General features: G+C 39.2%; 1 protein-coding gene across 3 annotated transcripts; it reads right to left on the reverse strand.

Moving 5' to 3' along the window:
* Positions 1-2,984: 2,984 nt before the first annotated feature.
* fam124a (family with sequence similarity 124 member A) lies at positions 2,985-19,200 on the reverse strand. 3 transcript variants are annotated; one of them, XM_079821771.1, is made up of 5 exons: positions 18,929-18,955; positions 18,390-18,428; positions 16,543-16,574; positions 11,753-12,516; positions 2,985-4,976 (listed from the first exon to the last, which is right to left on the reverse strand). In XM_079821771.1, exons 3-5 carry the CDS (start codon positions 16,556-16,558, stop codon positions 4,137-4,139), a joined length of 1,620 nt encoding a protein of 539 aa, XP_079677897.1. In that variant the 5' UTR covers positions 16,559-16,574; positions 18,390-18,428; positions 18,929-18,955; the 3' UTR covers positions 2,985-4,136. The 3 variants fall into 3 exon arrangements, with proteins under 3 accessions (XP_079677897.1, XP_079677895.1, XP_079677896.1); XM_079821769.1 differs by lacking the exon at positions 18,390-18,428 and having other exon boundaries at positions 18,929-19,194; XM_079821770.1 differs by lacking the exons at positions 16,543-16,574; positions 18,390-18,428 and having other exon boundaries at positions 18,929-19,200.
* Between the last annotated feature and the right edge of the window lie 316 nt (positions 19,201-19,516).

The raw sequence follows: 19,516 nt of genomic DNA on the forward strand, positions 1-19,516 counted from the left end.
TTTTATTTGTGCATTACTACTACTATTAATAATGATAATAATTGCTATTATTATTGCATTATTATTATTGTTCTCACTGTTATTAAATAATTATACATGTATATTAATACTAGTAATTTTAATTATTATATTATTATTGTAGGGGTGAGTACTACAACTAATAATAATATTAGTGTAACATATTCCACTGGAGGCAAGTTGTAGTTGAACCCAAGTTCAGCATTTATTAAATCCAGAACGTGAACAGGAATACGATGAACATAGACTTGACTTGGCATGGATTAGCATAGAATCGACAAGAAACATGAACTCACCAACAATGTTACAGGGGATAATACTCGACAAACATAAGGACTATATATACAGAGACTAGGGGGGAACACATGACATGATCACAAGAGGGCAAGGAGGTCACATGAAAAGAACCAGGAAACATGACATGAGGAAAATTACAAAATAAAAGACATGAACTGGACTAGGATCAAGGAGCAGAGGCTGGCCTGGGCTGTGGAGCGTGTTCGGACCTGGGCCATGGAGCGTGGGCGAACCTGCGCCGTGGAGTGTGGGCGGACCTGGGCCGTGGTGCAGTGTTGACCCTGGGCAGTGGAGCACTGGAGGACCTGGGCCGTGGTGCAGTGGTGACCCTGGGCAGTGGAGCACTGGAGGACCTGGGCCGTGGTGCAGTGGTGGACTTGAGGAGTGGAGCACTGGAGGACCTGGACCGTGGTGCTGTGGTAGACTTGGCAGTAAAGCACTGGAGGACCTGGACTGTGGTGCAGTGTAGGGCCAAGCTCTGCCTCCACTTAAGCGTGGTACCTGTAGTCCCCTCAAAAAATATCTCCAAAGGAACTTGAACAGTGGCCGTGGCGTGACGAGGCTCTGGCGTGGCGTCCCTGGCAGGACGAGGCTCTGGCGTGGCGCCCGTGGCAGGATGAGCCACTGGCATGGCAGGACGAAGCTCTGGTGTGGCGGCCAGAGCTTTGGCAGGATGAGGCTCTGGCGTGGCGGCCATCTCTGGATGCTGGTCAGGGGCTGGAGCCATCACTGGTAGCTGGTCAGGGGCTGGAGCCATCTCTGGACGCTGGTCAGGGGCTAGAGCCATCTCTGGATGCTGGTCACATCGCTGTGGCCACAATGGTCAGCGCTGCACAGTCTGAAGATTCTGGCTCTGGAGTGGCTGCCATCTTGGTTCGAGACTCTGGAGCAGCGGCCATCTTGCCTCAAGACTCTGTAGTGCCGGCCATCTTAGGACGAGACACTGGAGCAGCGCCCATCATGTCTGAAGACAGAGGAGTAGCGGCCATCTTGGCCAGTGTAACATAAACAGACTCTGGCTTGGTAGGAACTGTGGGATTGTAGGGCCCTTCCTCCACAATTCCCACAGTAAATGAGGAACCGTTCATTAATGAAGCAAAGTCAATATACTCTGCAATGGTTCCAGGAATGTCACTTTCAGGCATTAAGTAATTCCAGTGATCATCAAGTCCATTGCGGAAAATGCCCTTGAGGGCCACGTCATTGAAATCTACCTGGTGACAGAGTTCACAAAAGTCCTTGGCATAATCTTCAATGCGCCGTTTGCCTTGACGAAGGAGGGCGATGAGTATTCTGTAACATATTCCACTGCAGGCAAGTTGTAGTTGAACATAAGTGCAGCATTTATTAAATCCAGAACGTGAACAGGAATACGATGAACTTAGAGTTGACTTGGCTTGGCATAGATTAGCAGAGAATCAACAAGAAACATGAACTCACCAACAATGATACTACTCGACAAGAGATAATACTCGACAAACTGACAAGGCAACCAAAGAACAATGAACTCAAACACATGACAAGACAATGAACCATTGAGAACTATGGACACATGACTAAACCAACCAATAAGAACATGACACATAGACAAGTGAACCAATCAGAACAAGACACATGAAACTAGGGAAGTACATGACATGATCACAGGAGGGCAAGGAGGTCACATGACAAGAACCAGTTAACTTGACTGAGGCAAAATTACAAAATAAGACATGAAAACATAAATGTGAACCAAATCCCAAAAACCAAACGCGATAATTAGCTATCATTAATATGCATTATTATTATTCTCACAGCTAAATATTAATGCAAGTGTATATTAAAACATATTAATAGTAGCAATTATTATAGAGTGAGAAATACTTCTTAATAATAATGATATTAATAACAACAATAATAATAATAATTATTAATATATAATAATAGTCAATAGTAGGTAATAGGTTAAATAGTAGTAGTAATGATGATGATGATTATAATTATTCTTGACTGATTCAGTCATTGTAACCCTGAATGTTTACAACTGCTTTAATAGAACTGACTTCTAGCAGGGTCTGTCCGAGATTTGTGTGCTGGAACTAAAGTTCTGTGATATTTGGTGAGTGCTCCCTGTCACTCTCTCTCTCCTGCCCTATTTCCATAGCTCTGTGGCTGCAGGACCGGATTAACAGAATCCCAGTCCAGTGCCGGAGCGCGGTAGCACTGAGAGCCGGTATCGCCGTAGCGATGTGCCAGGTACGCTCCTGGGATTAGTTGGGGGAGGGGTGTTCTGGCACTGAGAGAGGGGCAACTCACAAGGACGAAACCCAGGCATGTCTGTCCTTTAAGTATACGCGCACGAGCATTAACACTTACATGAATGTACTGAAACATGAAGGACGTGGACTGACTTTGACCTTTGACCCTACATTGAACCATCTTTTAAAAGAATTGTGAGACGTGAATTCACAGTTAGGTTACTTATACTTAATGTTTGGTTTAAAAAAGAAGAAGAAATGTACTGGGGTTGGATGGATTAAAAGGGATACTACATGAGAAATTGGTCACTTTTTCAAAAACACATTTGTGACCAGTATTTGAATAAGATTATATTGTGTAATATTAGCTAGTAATGATTAACAGGCATACATATATTAAACAATTTATAACAGGACACAGTGACCAATCTTAGTAGAAGTATGAGAAGAATTTCCCACAATTTATTTTTTTCTTTTTTTTCTTCAGGAAACAGCTGCTAACCCATATAATAAACATAATAATTATTTGGTTTTATTACATCAAATCAATAGCAAGTTATTCACACCATGAACTGAAAGATAATGTAATTACTTTATATTGGTAAATGCAGACATTAATGAATTCCTTGATTACTGTCTTGTCTAATCATAATAATCATTGATATTTTACACAGAGGTCATTCTAATGAAATCTCAGTCATTGACAGAGATATTTAAAACAAAGTATTTACATATAATTTAAAATGTGTCATAATGTAAAGCATTACATTCAGGCCAGAAACAAAACAATTTTCTTATACAGAACAAATAGTGAAACTGTAGAAATTCTAGAGAAGTACATATTTTCTCTAATAAAGTTGTGATGTAGCATAATACAAGTGTCTAGCACCTGTGTAGTTGCCATGTTCAACCACTAGGTGGCAGAGTTTTATTCTTCATTGAGTTCTCTGGCATCAGCAATTGATCTTTTGTTATCTATTACAACTATCACAGAATATTTATTCAGTCTTAAAGTCATTCATTATAAATGCACATTGTTAACCAACCATGGCCTGTTGCTAATTAAACATATTTGCTACAACAACAAGGCTTTTAAAAGGGATAATTCAGCTTCTGTGTTAATTTATTCGTCCTCGTCATTCGAAACACATAAGACTTCCCTAATGTCCCTCCACTGGGACATATAATATAACATAATCTTCTCTATGAATGTCAATCATTGTTTAGAGGCAAAGAACATTTTTATTAAATCTGTTCATATAAAGTGATTGTTTCTGTTCACAAAATTTGGATTAAACTGCTCAATTAATTTTACGACGCCTGTGGTCACCTGGACTTTCACCTCTCAGGTTTCATTAAAACTATCTTCCTTTGTGTTTCAAAGATGAACCAAAGTCTTATGGGTTTGGAACGACATGAAGATGAGTAAATGATGACAGATTTGTAATTTTTAGCTGATCTTTCCCTTTAAGAGTTTTCCACATTTAAATACTCAGCTGCTAACAATTATAATAGACATCAAAATCTCCCTCTTCTTACCCAAATGTCTGCATACATGTCGATGACATGACTGACCTGCACGTGTCAGATATAAAATTCTTGCTCATCCTCCGCAGTGCCTTCTTGACTACAGTTATCTATTGTTGCAATACCGTTCTGCTGTCCTCTGTCCTGTAACGCATCCAGCTGTGAGACACACACATTCTTTGGCTGTGGTTTGTGTCCTACACAAGGTGTGGATTTTGCAGAGACACTCTGTGTCCTAGACGGCACAGGAGTCTGTCTTGTGGAGAAGGAGGAGTTATTATAGGTCAGTCGAGCAAAGTCAAGACCTCCATCTGTTGGAGGAGCAGACTTGGGCCGTGGTGCTGGGGCCTTTAGACGGGGCCTCAGCTGAGGATGCGAATAACCTGAGACCACTGACAGGTCCACAGAGCTGCCGCTGATGGTTTTTCCCGTGTCCACATCTGTCTCTTCAGCTCCCACTAGCGTATCGACATTGACACGGAAAATTGGAGCAGCCATGGAAGAGAAGCAGCGAGGACGGAAGCTTGACGGGGAGGCACACGAGGAGCGGGATTCATCTGTAGGCAGAGAAAAGAGAGACTGTGTGCGGTGACTTGTCCACCCAGCCCGGAAGAGTTCCACATCCCTCTGGAGCTTCTCCATGCGGCCCTCCTGATCACAAAGAGTAGGTGGAGATGTCCTGGAGGCGTGTGTGACAGGAGACGGAAGGGTCTGGGTCCGCGAACGCGAGGAGTTCCGGTGGTAACGGCGATTCCGGTAGGAGGCAGGGCCGCGACCATATGGTGGAGGAGGAGGAGGCGGCTCTGGTGGAGGAAGGGAGGTGACTAGAGGATCTTCTGGAGGAAGGTGACAGAACTTTGCAATGGTATGTTTGCGGTAGTACCGTGAACCTTGAACCTAACAAAGTCAAAATGAGAGCATAAAATTATTTGCAATTAGTAGGCAATATTCAGGACACCATTTATGCAGAACTTAGTACCTAATTTCTTCATTTCAAGAATATATTGACAATAAAATGCAGACATACACTATTGTTTTTGGGGGCAGTCGTGGCCTAATGGTTAGAGAGTCGGACTTGTAACTGGAAGGTTGCAGGTTCGAGTCTCAGGTCTGGCAGGAATTTTCGGTGGGGGGAGTGAATAGCCAGCGCCCTCCTCCACCCTTGAGCAAGGCACCGAACCCCCAACTGCTCCCCGGGCGCCGCAGCATTATGGCTGCCCACTCTGCCGTGTGTGTGTTCACTACTGTGTGTGTGCACTTGGAAGGGTTAAATGCAGAGCACAAATTCCAAGTATGGGTCACCATACTTGGCCACACGGCACTTCACTTAACCACTTAAAGTCTGCGGACAGTTCAAAATGTTTGTGTCATTTTACAGGAAACCCTTTGAAGTTACATAAAACACTGCTAAAAGTGATACACATGCAAGTATAGGTTGTCTGAGCTGTAATAACCCCCCCCCCAAAAAAGAGACGGATAAATTCATTTTTGAAAGTGTGTAACTCAGGCCCTGTGAGCTCTAGCACCCTGCAGACAGTTTGGGCTGTTTCCAGAATATTAAATTAATTTAATGACACTTGGATATTGCATTTATACCACTGTATATTTATACCACCTCCCTTCAGATCCATTTGAATAAATCTAGCATACAACATGACACAGGCAAAACAAATTGTTCCACTATTTTATGGAATTTAGTGGAAACAGCCCAAACTGTCTGCAGGGTGCTAAAGCACACAGGGCCTGAGTTACACACTTTCAAAACTGAATTTATATATATATATATATATAAAAAAAAATGGACAGCTCTTTGGTCTTGGCCATTTTAGTAGTTGGATTCTTACTGATTGTATGGGGTGGACAGGTGTCTTTATGCAGCTAACGACCTCAAACTGGTGCATCAAATTTAGGATAATAAATGGAGTGGAGGTGGACATTTTAAAGGCAGACTAACAGGTCTTTGAGGGTCAGAATTCTAGCTGATAGACAGGTGTTCAAATACTTATTTGCAGCTGTATCATACAAATAAATAGTTAAAAAATCATACATTGTGATTTCTGGATTATTATTTTTTTGAGTATGTCTCTCACAGTGGACATGCACCTACGATGACAATTTCAGACCCCTCCATGATTTCTAAGTGGTAGAACTTGCAAAATAGCAGGGTGTTCAAATACTTATTTTCCTCACTGTATATATTTATATAATTTATATTATATATACATATTTTATATATAAATATAACAATTGTTTCTTAAATATATACATGCATGTGTGTGTATTTACATAATTATTGTACATAGTACACACACATATATTATGTAAACACAAACTTTTATTTTGGATGCGATTAATCGTAATTAATCGATTTTACTGCACTAATAAAATATAAAATCTGGATCCTAAACCAAAACAAGCTGAATATCAGCTGCAAAATGTATTCTGCAGTGTGCTATCATAATAGTTTGACATTAAATAAAAATTGCTTTGGAAATGGAACCATGTTCCTGCAACTGCCAAACAAAACACAATGTGGCTTCGATAAGGTAATTGTACACCTGTGGAGTGTGAGAGAGAAAAAGAGTGAGAAAGGAAAAGAGGAAAATTTCTCTTTAAGCATTGTTGAGTGTGTGTGCGCATGAGAGTAACAAAGTTCCACTGTTTTCTGCTTCACACCTCACTGCACATTCCCTCCATCCCTCTACCTCTCCCTTTCATTTTCTTCTAGGTTTTTTTGGTTTTCCATCCATCTTTGAGCCTCTTTGTGCCCCTTTTTCTCTCTGTTCCACTCACACATTTCCCACGTTCTCCACATTCATTCTTCTTTCTTATTGCCATTCTATTCATTTTGTATGTGCTATATCATCCTATCAGAACAGTGTATATGCTCCTTTTCACTCTAGGGATTCCTCATGGGTCCCTGCAGGGTCAAATTAACACTCAATGAGCACCAAATCAGATAAAATCTTGAAAGTTTTGAAAAAGTCTTCACTAATATTTATTATTTATTACTTTGAGCAAATAAATTAATTCACAGAAATGTATTAATCATATAGAAATGCATTTCTTTATGATTAATTAATTCCTGTGATGGCATAGCAGAATTTGCTACTGACTAGTCTATATAATATATAGTCCACAGAGTTTGTCTATATGTCTGTAATTTATATACACTCAGTTCAAATTGTGCGTATTAATTTGAGAGATAATGTGTATGCAGATGATGATTTCACCAAGTGCAACATCAACCAATCAGATTCGAGAGACAAGTTTGTAAATTTTAGGCTTACAACCAGGGTTAGGTGCTCCTACTGTTATTTCCCTCTGGTTTTAGGGATAACTAGGGGTAGGGTTTGGTTTAGGACTCAATTTTCGGGCAGGAATGTTGTTCCAGGATCAACAAAATATGTTGAACCAGGAACGCGTCTTACTCGGCAAAATCAGGATGCGCAATGTGTATTATGTGTGAAATCCTCCCTGTGCCATTTGGCACCAGCAGGGGTTGATTAGTATTAAGGCTGTAGTTGTGACCGAGAGCCAAACCTCCTTTGATCGCAGCTAATCCAGGTCAGGCAGAATTGACCTGAATGTGTTTGTGTGTTAGTTAATTTAGCTGTCTTTAGGTTTGTTTTAGTATTATTACACTGAAAACACTCCGTACACAAACACAAGAGGCTGGAGGTGTTTGGATCCCAACCAGGATACACATTTTGAAAGAGAAGACAGCAAAGGCAACACACTTTTTTCACTTTTGGTTTGTTGGTTTCTACCTTTAGGACACCACTGCAAGAGATGCAAAGAATATGAGCTGCTCACTCAGGGGCGTAGCTAAGGGGGGGAAAGTTAGGACGATTCTAAGGGCCCACACACTTTTGGGGCCCCCAGAGATCGGTTTTATTAGTAGTAACAGTAGTAATGTATTATAAATGTATAATTTACCAAAGAGTTAAGGCCTTTGCACACTGAGTCCGAAATTTTCGCATGCGTTTTTTCGTATTCGTGATTCGAAAAATTCGTCACGCACAGAGACCTTGCACACTGAGTCCGATGCGTATTAATGAATGCGTTACGAAAAAAAAACGCAAAACAACACAAAATGCCGTCTTCAAGTAGTGAGGATGATTTTTTTTGTCCTCTCTCTTAAAAAATGAAAAAGAGGAAATATTGGGTCCATCCACTTCTGCGATCGCGTAGAGAGGAAGGAGAGTTCCTCTTATCAAGGAGCTGATTATCCAGACCGATTCAAAGTTTACTTTAGAATGTCAGTGACTCCGTTTGATGCTTTGCTAGCGATACTGGAGCCACATATTAAAAAGAAGACCACAAATTTCTGTGAATCAATTTATCCTGAACAGAGACTGACAGCCTATGTCTAAAGGGATCCGCGCGTGCGCACACACACACACACACGGTTTACAGGGACTTGGTGTGTTATAATTATAGCTGTGATATAATAATATTTGTAGTATTTTTGATACAATAATATTTGTATTATTTGTATATGTAGGTATCTGAGCACTGGCGATTCATTCACCACCATTGCCAGCAGTTTTAGGTTGGGCATCAGCACTGTAGATGGGAAAAACGGATGCGAAAACGCAGAAAATCGAACCTCTTCCGATTTTTTTTTTGACGGACGAAAGTTTCGGAGGCAGTGTGCAAGCGTAATTGACATAACGTGAGGTCGAATTTATTTTTTGACGTGCGAAAATTTCGGATTTTCGGACTCAGTGTGCAAAGGCCTTTACAAATATGAAAAAATTATGCCGCATTTCCGGCAAAATCCAGCAAAACGCTCCACTCCTGAACTGCTCACACTCATGAACTGCTCACACTCACCGGTAAAACTACGTTCACTCATATCCCACTCCGACATGACGTGCTATAATTGTTGCAGCCATTAAGGTATTTATTTTTATATTTATGTTTAAATATTATAATGTGGGTTTTTTATGTCTATGTTGTCGATCTGTCTATCTATGTCGATTATGAAAAGTGAACAGCCTGAGATAGGACACATCATAAGATGAATGGAGTTGATCAGACATGATTCATTGACCACTTCATTAAGTTTTGTTTTGGATAAATTGTATCTTAATTTTAATCAATGTTTCATCAGCCAATTGGGGCATTCTGGGTTGAGCGAGCGGAGCTTAATTGGTCAGTATTATTAAATTGCAGACAAAGATTTTGGACAGCTAGGTTGGTGTGGTAGAGGGCCCAACATAATTTTCTTTCATAGGGCCCAAAATTGCTAGCGGCGCCCCTATGCTCACTAAAGGTAATCACAGGCAATCAGTACTGAAAAAGTGATTCACAACTCTGCTTGCAGGGCATCAACAGAGTTCAAATGTGACTTTTCAATAACAAGCATTTCCCCTAATCATTTTCACCATAAGGCATGAAAGAACATTTCTGAATAAAGCATTCTGAGCCTTAAACCAAACCAACTCTGAGATGAATCACTGTGTCATTCAAAGCTAAAAGTAAAAATCTAAAGATAAGTAATGTTTAAGACTGTGAATAAACTGATGTATATATATATATATATATACACACTGTATTATGTAGCCTAACACTGCACACTACTGCATCTCATATTACCTAAAGTTAGGTAGGAAGCTAGCTAATATTTAGCTATTTTTATCTAGTTAGTCTCAGCTTGCAAAACTCCCCACAACTCTGTTAGCAATGATTTTCATTTCCATGGTAACAGAGACTTATCTGATTTGTGGAGATCAATAGGATTGTGGTTAATGTAGTATATTACTGGGAATTCCTCAACTAAACATGTTTTTAATGGCAAAAGTTTTCAAAAGGTATATTGTTAGTTGATGCATAACGTCATGAGCTTTTTTTAATCAACATTTTTAAGCTATTTATATATATATATATATATATATATATATATATATATATATATATATATATATATATATAATTATTTAAATATATGAAACTGTATAAAGGAAAGTAACTTTTTGCCTTTACTAGTTCATTTCAACAATACTGTGGTGTGACAAAATTATAATACTTTATACAAGTACTTTTTACAAGTATGCTATGTAAAATATATGGAGTATAGTATGTCACTGTTGGATTCATAAACTTTCTTTCTGAATCTTAATTTTCTAACTCTTCTACTTACATAGTTTAGACCATAGATATGTACTGTATGTATACGTAGATGCTACATTCGACCTCTCCAGACACGTTGGTGCACCTGCAATCTTGGAACGCATGTCGTGTCGTCGCTCACAGTAAAGCCACGGTCACACTAAACTGAGCATGCTAAATTTCTTCGGACACTGCAACGGTCGTGATGGCGTTGCGCTCCGCAGCGTCTTTTTTATAATCATGAATTCAACGTATAACAAATAGTTTACATTCAAAATGTAAAAATATACTTGCGATACTACTTTACTTTACTTTAAAAATATGCAGTGTTTTAATTCAGACAAGAGGTCACACCGTGCAAGATGCGTTTTCGCAGGTCAGAGGTCACCAAACTTGAAAAACCAAACTTGAAAAACATTTTTTCAAAACTTTTTGCATGAGATTGCATTCGCATGCGTATGAATGGAAGTCAATGGAACGAATGAGTGTTGTGTGACCACTCTTTAACTCTTTCCCCGCCAAACACAGAATTTTCTTTTATTTGTGAGAAAACGCTTCCCCGCCAAACACTGGATTTCCGGGTTTTCACTGTTTAACGCTAGGGGACGCTATTACACATCTTCTGAATGAGTTCAGAATCTCCTGATCAAAACACAGGCGAAGAAGACGCAGAAACCAGCGATCTCATATGTAAGCATGCATATGAAAAATAATGCAATAAAAAAACATTAAACAGCAAATAAATCAAAACTGCCTAATGTTAATAAAAATGAAATGTCAACCCAAGATGAGCTATAGGACTGTGCAAGTATTAGGGGTGTTGATGGACTCTATCTACTCCATCTGTGTTTGATCATCGTTCTGAATCCAATCTGGATGTAGTCTTTGACAGAAATTAAATTTCTTCAGCTTTTTGCTCAAAATGTTGCTTTTTTATGAAACTTACCCATATTCAAGTGTTGATAAAAAAAAGAATGCATGAAGCTATAATAATAAAAAAGCAGAGGGTCTGTTTTTTCTTTGGATATATTGAATGTTCAGATTTTCATACAACAAAATAATCTGGGGGCCATTACATTTATGTGAAAATGATAAAAAAAACGCTGGCGCTGGCTGGCAACTTAAAAAAAATAAAACGCTGGCGGGGAAAGAGTTAAGAATCAGTGATGGCATAACGTTGCAGAGCTTCTGGTTGTAAAACCGTTGATATTTAAATTCCCAAAGAAATTGAATCCTTTTCGCAGATGAGAATGTGTTGGATTGTGTTTTTATATGTATTAACTCAATATTACAGGTTTTTACTTTTGTGCTTTTATTGTGGACGGCTTATGTATAGCGGCTCATAGAAACAGCCACTAATGTGGTATCTATGTATATATATATCTATGGTTTAGGCACTCTTTCTAACTGCAGACAATTCATGGAAAAAAAATCATGTAATTTACAAGCCGTAAAAAAATGTAAGACATCAAATATAATAAAAAAGGCTACTTTAAGTTATTTTGTAAAAAAAGGCTACTTTAAGTTATTTTGTAATAATATATTCTCGATCTTACCTGTAGCAATATTTTATTCCCATCATAATCGTTGGTTTGCCAGCGGACGTCACTGATGGGCGTACAGGGACGTGGCAGCAGTGGCACAAGTTCACCGACATCCCTCACTCGAATCTCCATCACAGCATTTTCAGTGGAGACGGGGATCTGGCCTCGGGGCATCCGCTTGAATGACAACTGGATTTCTGTTTCAGGGTTGGAGTAGACCACACAGAAGCAGAAATCCTCCTTCTTCTGGGCAAGCCTTCGGCGCAGAAGCAGCCTGTACAGACGCACCTGTTCGGTGTAGGTCTCGTATCGACAGTAGACTGTAAAGCGCACAATCTCTTTGCCGTAGTGCACCTGGCGAAGCGCCCATAGCGGTGTGCCTGGTGCCAGTGTAACAAAGTCCTGGCTGGCTGGCGAAAGGGGTAACAGCCCTCGCCCATTCACACGCTCTGTGTGGTGGTATCGCCACGGTGGGCATCTCAGCTGACTGTGGAGACGTTTAAGACTCTCTTCACCTCCATATTCATCCTGTAGAAATAGGATGACGGCCAAGGATGGCTGGTGTAATGGCGGTTCAGTAACGCGCTGTAGACGGGAATTGGGCTTTCGAGAGAGACCACCTGCCCGTTCTGACACCCTGAAAAGGGTAAGATCCGGATGGAGCCAAGAAAGGACCTGATCAGCAGCTTGCTGGAGCGTTTTAGCCTGACCGGGGTCAGTGATGATGTGGATAGAAACCAGGAAAGGGTCTTGTAGGTCCCCCATGGACAAATCACCTAACAGAAAGACATAACAAGAGGTGGGTGGATAGAGAGACAAGAACCATAACCATATGTAGCTGCACTAAAGTACAATAAATTAATCCTAATGAAACAATGTAGAGACCTTTTCTGATTTGTGACAAACATACAAGTTAAATGAATTATAGAAAAATGTAGGTTGGGGACTTGATTCTATCCATCGGTTTAAATTGGATATAGGCAAATCTGAACAAGAGATTTCTGTCAATTGTAAGAAAGATGTGGGGTTTAACCGGACTAAATGATTGGAGAAGTCCAAAATACATCACCAGAGAGAAGTCTGTTGTTTCACCGGAAGATAACTATCACAGTTAATTGATTTTTTTAAATGGACATAAGGGAAAGTTCTTTTTCCAGATGGTTTTAAAAGTAAAATCACATTAACATGTTTAATTCACTACATTTACCCTTTTGCTGACTAATTGATGTTGTCGTTATGTTTCCTACTACAAAAATATGAAGGGACCCCCAAGTATATTTGTCCTACTTAAAATAAGTAATTTATCCCTTATCTGGGATATACGTTTCCCCAGACTTCCCTCAGTTTGTGGACTGCTACCAAGCCTACCAAACACTTAGTTCTTGCCTTTATGTCTATGTGGTATATTTGTGTTACATGTTCTGCTTTGTTCTGCTTCAAGAGTCACTGGCTTCAAAACCAACTTCAACTTTGACTTCTATAAAGGAAAACACTGCGGGAAATGAAAATAAGATGGACTCTCAAGACTGAATGAAGTCTTTTCATCCATGTTCTGTAATCAGGCTGTATAGTGAACAGTACAGCCTCATTAGTTGCATTAGTGGATGGTTAGTAACCCTGGAGAAATGCTTTGGCTCCCTGTAGGACTTCTGAATAAGGTTTGCCCTTCCACTGAACCTTTGACCAGACCGAGCCCTTAGTGCACGCACACACACACACACACACACACACACACACACACACACACACACACACACACACACACACACACACACACACACAAATATCCTTGAGCACAAAAGTACATAAAAGACCCAGATATATAATTATATGATGTGAAAAACATGATCTTTCAACTTTCTAAGAAATACTGCATAATGTAACAAGCCCTTCAAACCCATGTACTCATATATTCATCTGCCTGGCCATAATCTATAACAGCAACAGCGGTAAATATCTTTGTGTTGTTATTATGAGAATACAGTTATTGTGTAGCTACTCTAACAAACACAGAATCAAACATTTTTCTCAGTATATAGCAGAAAGTGGCATGGCTTGGACACCTGCCCCTTTCTTTTCCTCCACTCCAACCCCCCCCCCCCCCCCCCCCTTCCCCCACCACCCAAACTCTGTGTCCTGACTCATGGGACTCGTCCCAGTTTGTTTGTTGTTTAAGGTTGGGGGCACCAGAGGCCGAGGGAACGCTATGCTCTTACACACGTACACACAAAAACACACTCACGCAAGTAAACACACTTCTCTAGTTGCACTGAACTCTTGCAGGTGTAACTGACGCACATCATTCAATGAAGTATCCTTTCGACTGATCAGTGTAGAAAAACTAAGCAGTAGGCCTATATATTCGCTAAGGCTAAGCAAAGGTACAGTACTTGTTCAGACTTAAAACCACACAATATTTTTTCTAATGTATGACCTCTAGATTGAATACACATATGCAGACAGTCTCACGACAGACCTAATGTGATCCAGTTATTCATTTTAATTACCAAAAGCTTTCAGCTGGAAGAAATTAAATGTGAATGATATGGCACTTTGCCCCGCAGACACATGGTTGATTCTCAGGAAACAGTATCATTTGACTTATTACTAATGCAATTAAGAGGAGAAAGCACAGATACTGAACTTCTTCATTGTTTAGGAAATGTTCAAATAAAAGACATTTGTTTTTTTCATTGGCCAGTCCCCATTTATCACGTTAATGGCTTATAATGAATCATTTTAGTTATTTTTTTAGTTATGCTGTGATATTTCCCCCTTTAAAATGAATGTTTTGATCATTCTGTCATTATATTTAAGAAAGTGACATCTTTTGACCACACACTTTTTTCAATATTTTATAATGATTACACTTCAATGTATGAGGATTAGCACAAACATCTAATAAAACACATCAAAAGAGTAGCCTAATGTTATCAGTTATGAGTTATAATTTGTGAATTATTACAAAGCCGTGATACTACCAGAATATACTAAGTTATCTATTCAAATTATTAATAAATTACAAACTTACTGTAACAAAGTTGAAATACAGCCGCATAATCTCATGTTAGCATATGTCTGGATAAGGGAAATCTGCTTTGTAAGTTTCTGTGTGTCTTTCCTAAGATGCAGCTCTGCGTTCAGCTAGATTCAAGAAGACTTGAACACTTTAAACCATTTGTAATCTCAGTTGTTTCTGTAATGGAATGTAATCTGTTTGGCTGTGTGAGACTTAAGCAACACCATTAAATAAGACGCCATGTTTAGCGCCAGCTTAACCATCCCTAATATACACCCCAATCTGGTTTCGTTCCAACACTGTAAAAAGTGGTAACCTGCGATTGTTCCTATTTCTCTCTTATCTACCCCTTACATTTAATCATGCTGGTGTAACATAAGGCATTTAGGTAGACTGAGTGATGTTAAATAATATTTTTGACTTGAATTAAAATCAATGAATTTAGATGTTACCACATGAAGAGTAAATGTACAGAGCTATGAAGAGGGAAAACAGATTTCAGAGAATATGCACTCGACTCCGGATTCTGTTTATGCAGAACATTGAAGTTGTTAGTGATGTGACAAAACAAAGATATAGAGAGGAAAGTGTGCACATGGATACAGAGAAAATCTGATGAGCTGCAGAAGCGACGAAATGCTGACATGACTGATGATAAAGCAGTAAGCAGTTATTCATGGCAGCATTTCAGGAAAGCATATTGTCATACTGTTGAAAAAGAAAGAGAATGCAGAAACAATAAGGGGAAATGTGGTGGAAAAAGTGAAAACATTTCCCTTCCATGCGGTGTTGTTCAGAATCAGATAAAGAAAAAGACAATGGAATATGATTTCAAAATGACTCATTATAAATGGCTGCACATTATAAACTGCACCCTGTCATCAAACGATGTTTGTTATATATATATGTGTGTGTGTGTGTGTGTGTGTGTGTGTGTGTGTGTGTGTGTGTGTGTGTGTGTGTGTGTGTGTGTGTGTGTGTGTGTGTGTGTGTGTGTGTGTGTGTGTGTGTGAACGGTCCTTCTCTTTCTCCCCCTCTCTCCTTATTTCTCAAACAGTTTCATTCTGTTTTCTTCATTTTCTGTCCCAGAGTCCACACTGAACCACTTTTCTTCATTCTTCAGTAAATTATACACAGTCTATTATGTGGTGTCCTTGATGGGCTCTAGGTTTTAGTGTGTGTGTGTGTGTGTGTGTGTGTGTGTGTGTGTGTGTGTGTGTGTGTGTGTGTGTGTGTGTGTGTGTGTGTGTGTGTGTGTGTGTATGTGAGTAGGTGAGTGTGTCTATATGTGAGGGGGTGAGTGAGAGAGTTCTTCCTGCGCTGTCACTGGGAGGAGTGTTTCCTGCTGCCCAGATTAATGGACTAATATTGGACATTAATCCCTCCATAGGGAAACAGACTGGGCCCAACACAGCCACAGGGAAAGGTCAGCCACAGACACACACACAAGCAGGCACTCACACACAAACAAGCGGAGGTGTTACAGCTCTCGAAGCTCTTCAAGCTGTGATCTCGAGAACAAACTAATCTCACTGTCATGGCAACAACTGTCAAGTGTTTTAGCTGGCTGAAATCTTCCACTTGTAATAACTAATGTGCTTTCCGAAATACATATTGTTCCAAAAGCAGCTTTACAAATAATAGTCCCTACACCCCAGTAGGATGGTATTTAAAGTGCATCAGTCAGATATGACGAGTTGAAATGTGTTTAAAACATGTTTTAATAGAAGGTTAATCTGAATTGCATAAAAGGGGAATGTACAAACAAATGACATGTACTCACTGCTTGCTGATGACATAAGACTGTAGTCAGACCTGAGAAGAGAGTGAATGACAGAAAGGAGAGAGAAACAGAGAGAGACTTTTGTTAGAGACTGTTAGAGTGATTTAGGATCCCAAGGTTTCAAAGGAAGGTCCTACATCTGGATAAACAATCCTGGGTGTCATGGTATATAGTGTGTGTAGAAGATCCTCTGGCGTATAAAGTACACACACATATATGCAGACGTTATGATCAAAGACTGTGTCTTTAGCTGCTTTGTGTCAAAAACCTTCTATGCTCTCAGCTCAACAGTTGCTGAGAAAAGGTTAAAAACAAAGAAAGAAAGAACCTGATTGAAATATATCATATTTTATGTACATGTGCCTTATAGTGACCTAGTATTTTTTTTTTCCATTGTACATGCTTTTTTTCCCCTTTTATCGCTCTCTGGTCAATCTTTTACCTTTCCCCTCTCTCTCTCTCTCTCTCTCTCTCTCTCTCTCTCTCTCTCTCTCTCTCTCTCTCTCTCTTTTTCATGTCTTTCCTGTTTCTCCTGTAATGAAAATGGTGTAATAAAAAATATTTTTAAGAACAAGGAAATTCCATGTTGAATTTTAAATGTTGTCATTTAATGCTGTAATGTTATGGTCTGTAATATGGTGCAATGTTTGGGGTCAGTAAAATGTTTTAAAGAAATTAATACTTTCATTTTGCAAGGACACATTAAATTAATCAAAAGTGATGGTAAGATATTTATAAGGCTAGAAAAGCTTTCTATTTTTTTTCTAAGTTTCTATTCATAAAACAATACTGAAAAATGAGCCATGGCTTCAATAAAAATTGAGACACACAGCTGTTTTCAACATTGATAATAATAATAAATGTTTCCTGAGCATCAAGTAAGTATATTAGAATGATTAGAATCATAGAATGATGATAGCATAAGAGACTTCTTTCAAAAACATTTTTTTTAAATCCTTCCAACCTCAAACTTGTACATACCATGGTCACACTTTTTTGTGTTTCTATGTAATAGTAAATAGAATTAGTATCATAAAAGCCTCTAAATATGGCTGATAATTTCATTACAGTGAATCAAAAGAGTTTCATATTCGCAAATCCTGAATCAATGAACGCTGTATATAATGAAATTATTAATTTAGGTGATAGAAGTGAATTTTCTGTTGATTTTTAGTAGTCTCACACTTCAACAATGAACTCTTGAACATCATTAGAAAGCATAATTTTTTAAATGATCTGATCTACTGCCATTCATGCAGTTTACAGTCAGTTGCAGTTTTGGAAACAAACTAAATGAGAATATAATGCACACAAGACACAACAATAGCAATAAGTCACCACGTAAACCTAATCTGACAATCACTACGTGGAAGATATTCAATGCATTTACATATGGGAACAAGTCTTTCATATTTTTACCTGGTCAACAAGATAGTACAACACATTTTTAGGTCACAAACATTTCTAAGATGATTTAGTACATTTTGAGGATAAGTTTAAAGGAACTAGATGATCTATCTCAGTGGTAAAAATAACATTTCAACAGATATCTTGCGGTTCAAACTCAATGAGGAATGAGCTATTACCGTTTGAGCTTAAACCCTGGTTGCTCTTGTATACTGTAAGTGGCTTTGGATAAATGCATCAGCTAATTGAAGCTGAGGTCATATTCCTTTGAACAAATGATTCCGAGCATATCTAAAGAAATATTATTCTAAAGCATATTAGTTTCACACAGGTCACGTGTTCTGCAGAATGAAGGATTTAAGCCAAGAAGACTACTGTCCTACTAAAGCAGTATGCCTACTAGATCTACAACACACGACAGCCATTATGATGTGACATACCTATAAACAAACCAGGGTGCATCTTTTCATCGTTCACAGCTGAAAGCACAGAATGATGGTACAGATCACACATGACTTTGAAATAATAGAGAGTTAAATCTCAGGTCGAGAGCTGATGTCAGATCCATGTGATTATTGGCTACTTCTGTTACTCTCTTGTGCTAAGCAGCCTAAGAAGCATGCACTAATAGCTCTCAACTCATTGGCTTTCCAGCTACTTTTCATCAGTAAATCTCTGCGCCAGATGTCTTGGGTGTTAATGCCAAAACAACAGATGGTTAAATAAGAAATGGGGCAAAAGAGGTAGAAACGAAACAAGAAAACTTCAAATAAGCACGCTGTCAAGTGTTTTTATTAATGCCCTGCACTGCAAAGGTATCAGAATCCTCACCAAATGACTCGCTTTAAATGAATCAGATTCTTCTTGCTAGTTTGTAGCACGTCGGTGTCTAATCTAATTAGTGCATTGTGGCTATATTCGCAGTACTATTTCTTTCTTTCGTTATGTTAGCAAATAAAGCCTCTTTCTCATTGCTCACCCTCCGGTCTCCGCTCCCGAATCAGCGCACTCATCTTCCACTGAATTCTTCATCTCTGGTGAAAGTGACAGTAACTTCACATCCCTCCCGTTTTCTCGTCTGCACTTTAACGCCCACGTACACGGTGCACAATGACTTGTGAAGAACTTTTTAAAGCTGGGATGGACAAACGACTCCGGTAAGGGTGACAGGAACAGCTAACGGTAACAGTCAGTCTGATCTGGTTCGTTCGTGAAGCTTGTGCGTCACCGCCGTTCATTCAGTTCAATAGCGGTGCGTTTACCGCTCCCAGGTGGCACAACGCTGTTAAAGCGAGTATTTACGCACTAGACCACGAGACGAGCATAATCTGCGGATGTGAACATTAAGATAAAAAAAATACAAAGAAAAAAGCTTTTCACTTTGAAAAGATTAATAGGCTACATTTAAGTTTAACACTGTGTCTACACTCAAAATTCAATCAAACGGCTAGTTGATGCTGTCCACACTGGATATGACTTACTGGTGCACTCACATAATGTTTATTTTGCCAAAATGCTTTCCATATAAAAAATGCTATGATACTTGTATGATGAGATATAACTAGGC

This window comes from Gobio gobio (genome assembly GCF_949357685.1).
Source record: "Gobio gobio genome assembly, chromosome: 7".
Classification (NCBI taxonomy): domain Eukaryota; kingdom Metazoa; phylum Chordata; class Actinopteri; order Cypriniformes; family Gobionidae; genus Gobio; species Gobio gobio.

Excerpts from the sequence above, each read along its gene's own strand:
- fam124a (XM_079821769.1), bottom strand. The coding sequence starts at position 18,981 with ATGAAGAATTCAGTGGAAGATGAGTGCGCTGATTCGGGAGCGGAGACC. Across the intron at positions 16,575-18,928 it reads TCGGGAGCGGAGACCGGAGG|GTCTGACTACAGTCTTATGT; the intron begins GTGAGCAATGAG and ends CTCTCTTCTCAG. Across the intron at positions 12,517-16,542 it reads TCTTATGTCATCAGCAAGCA|GTGATTTGTCCATGGGGGAC; the intron begins GTGAGTACATGT and ends TCTTTCTGTTAG.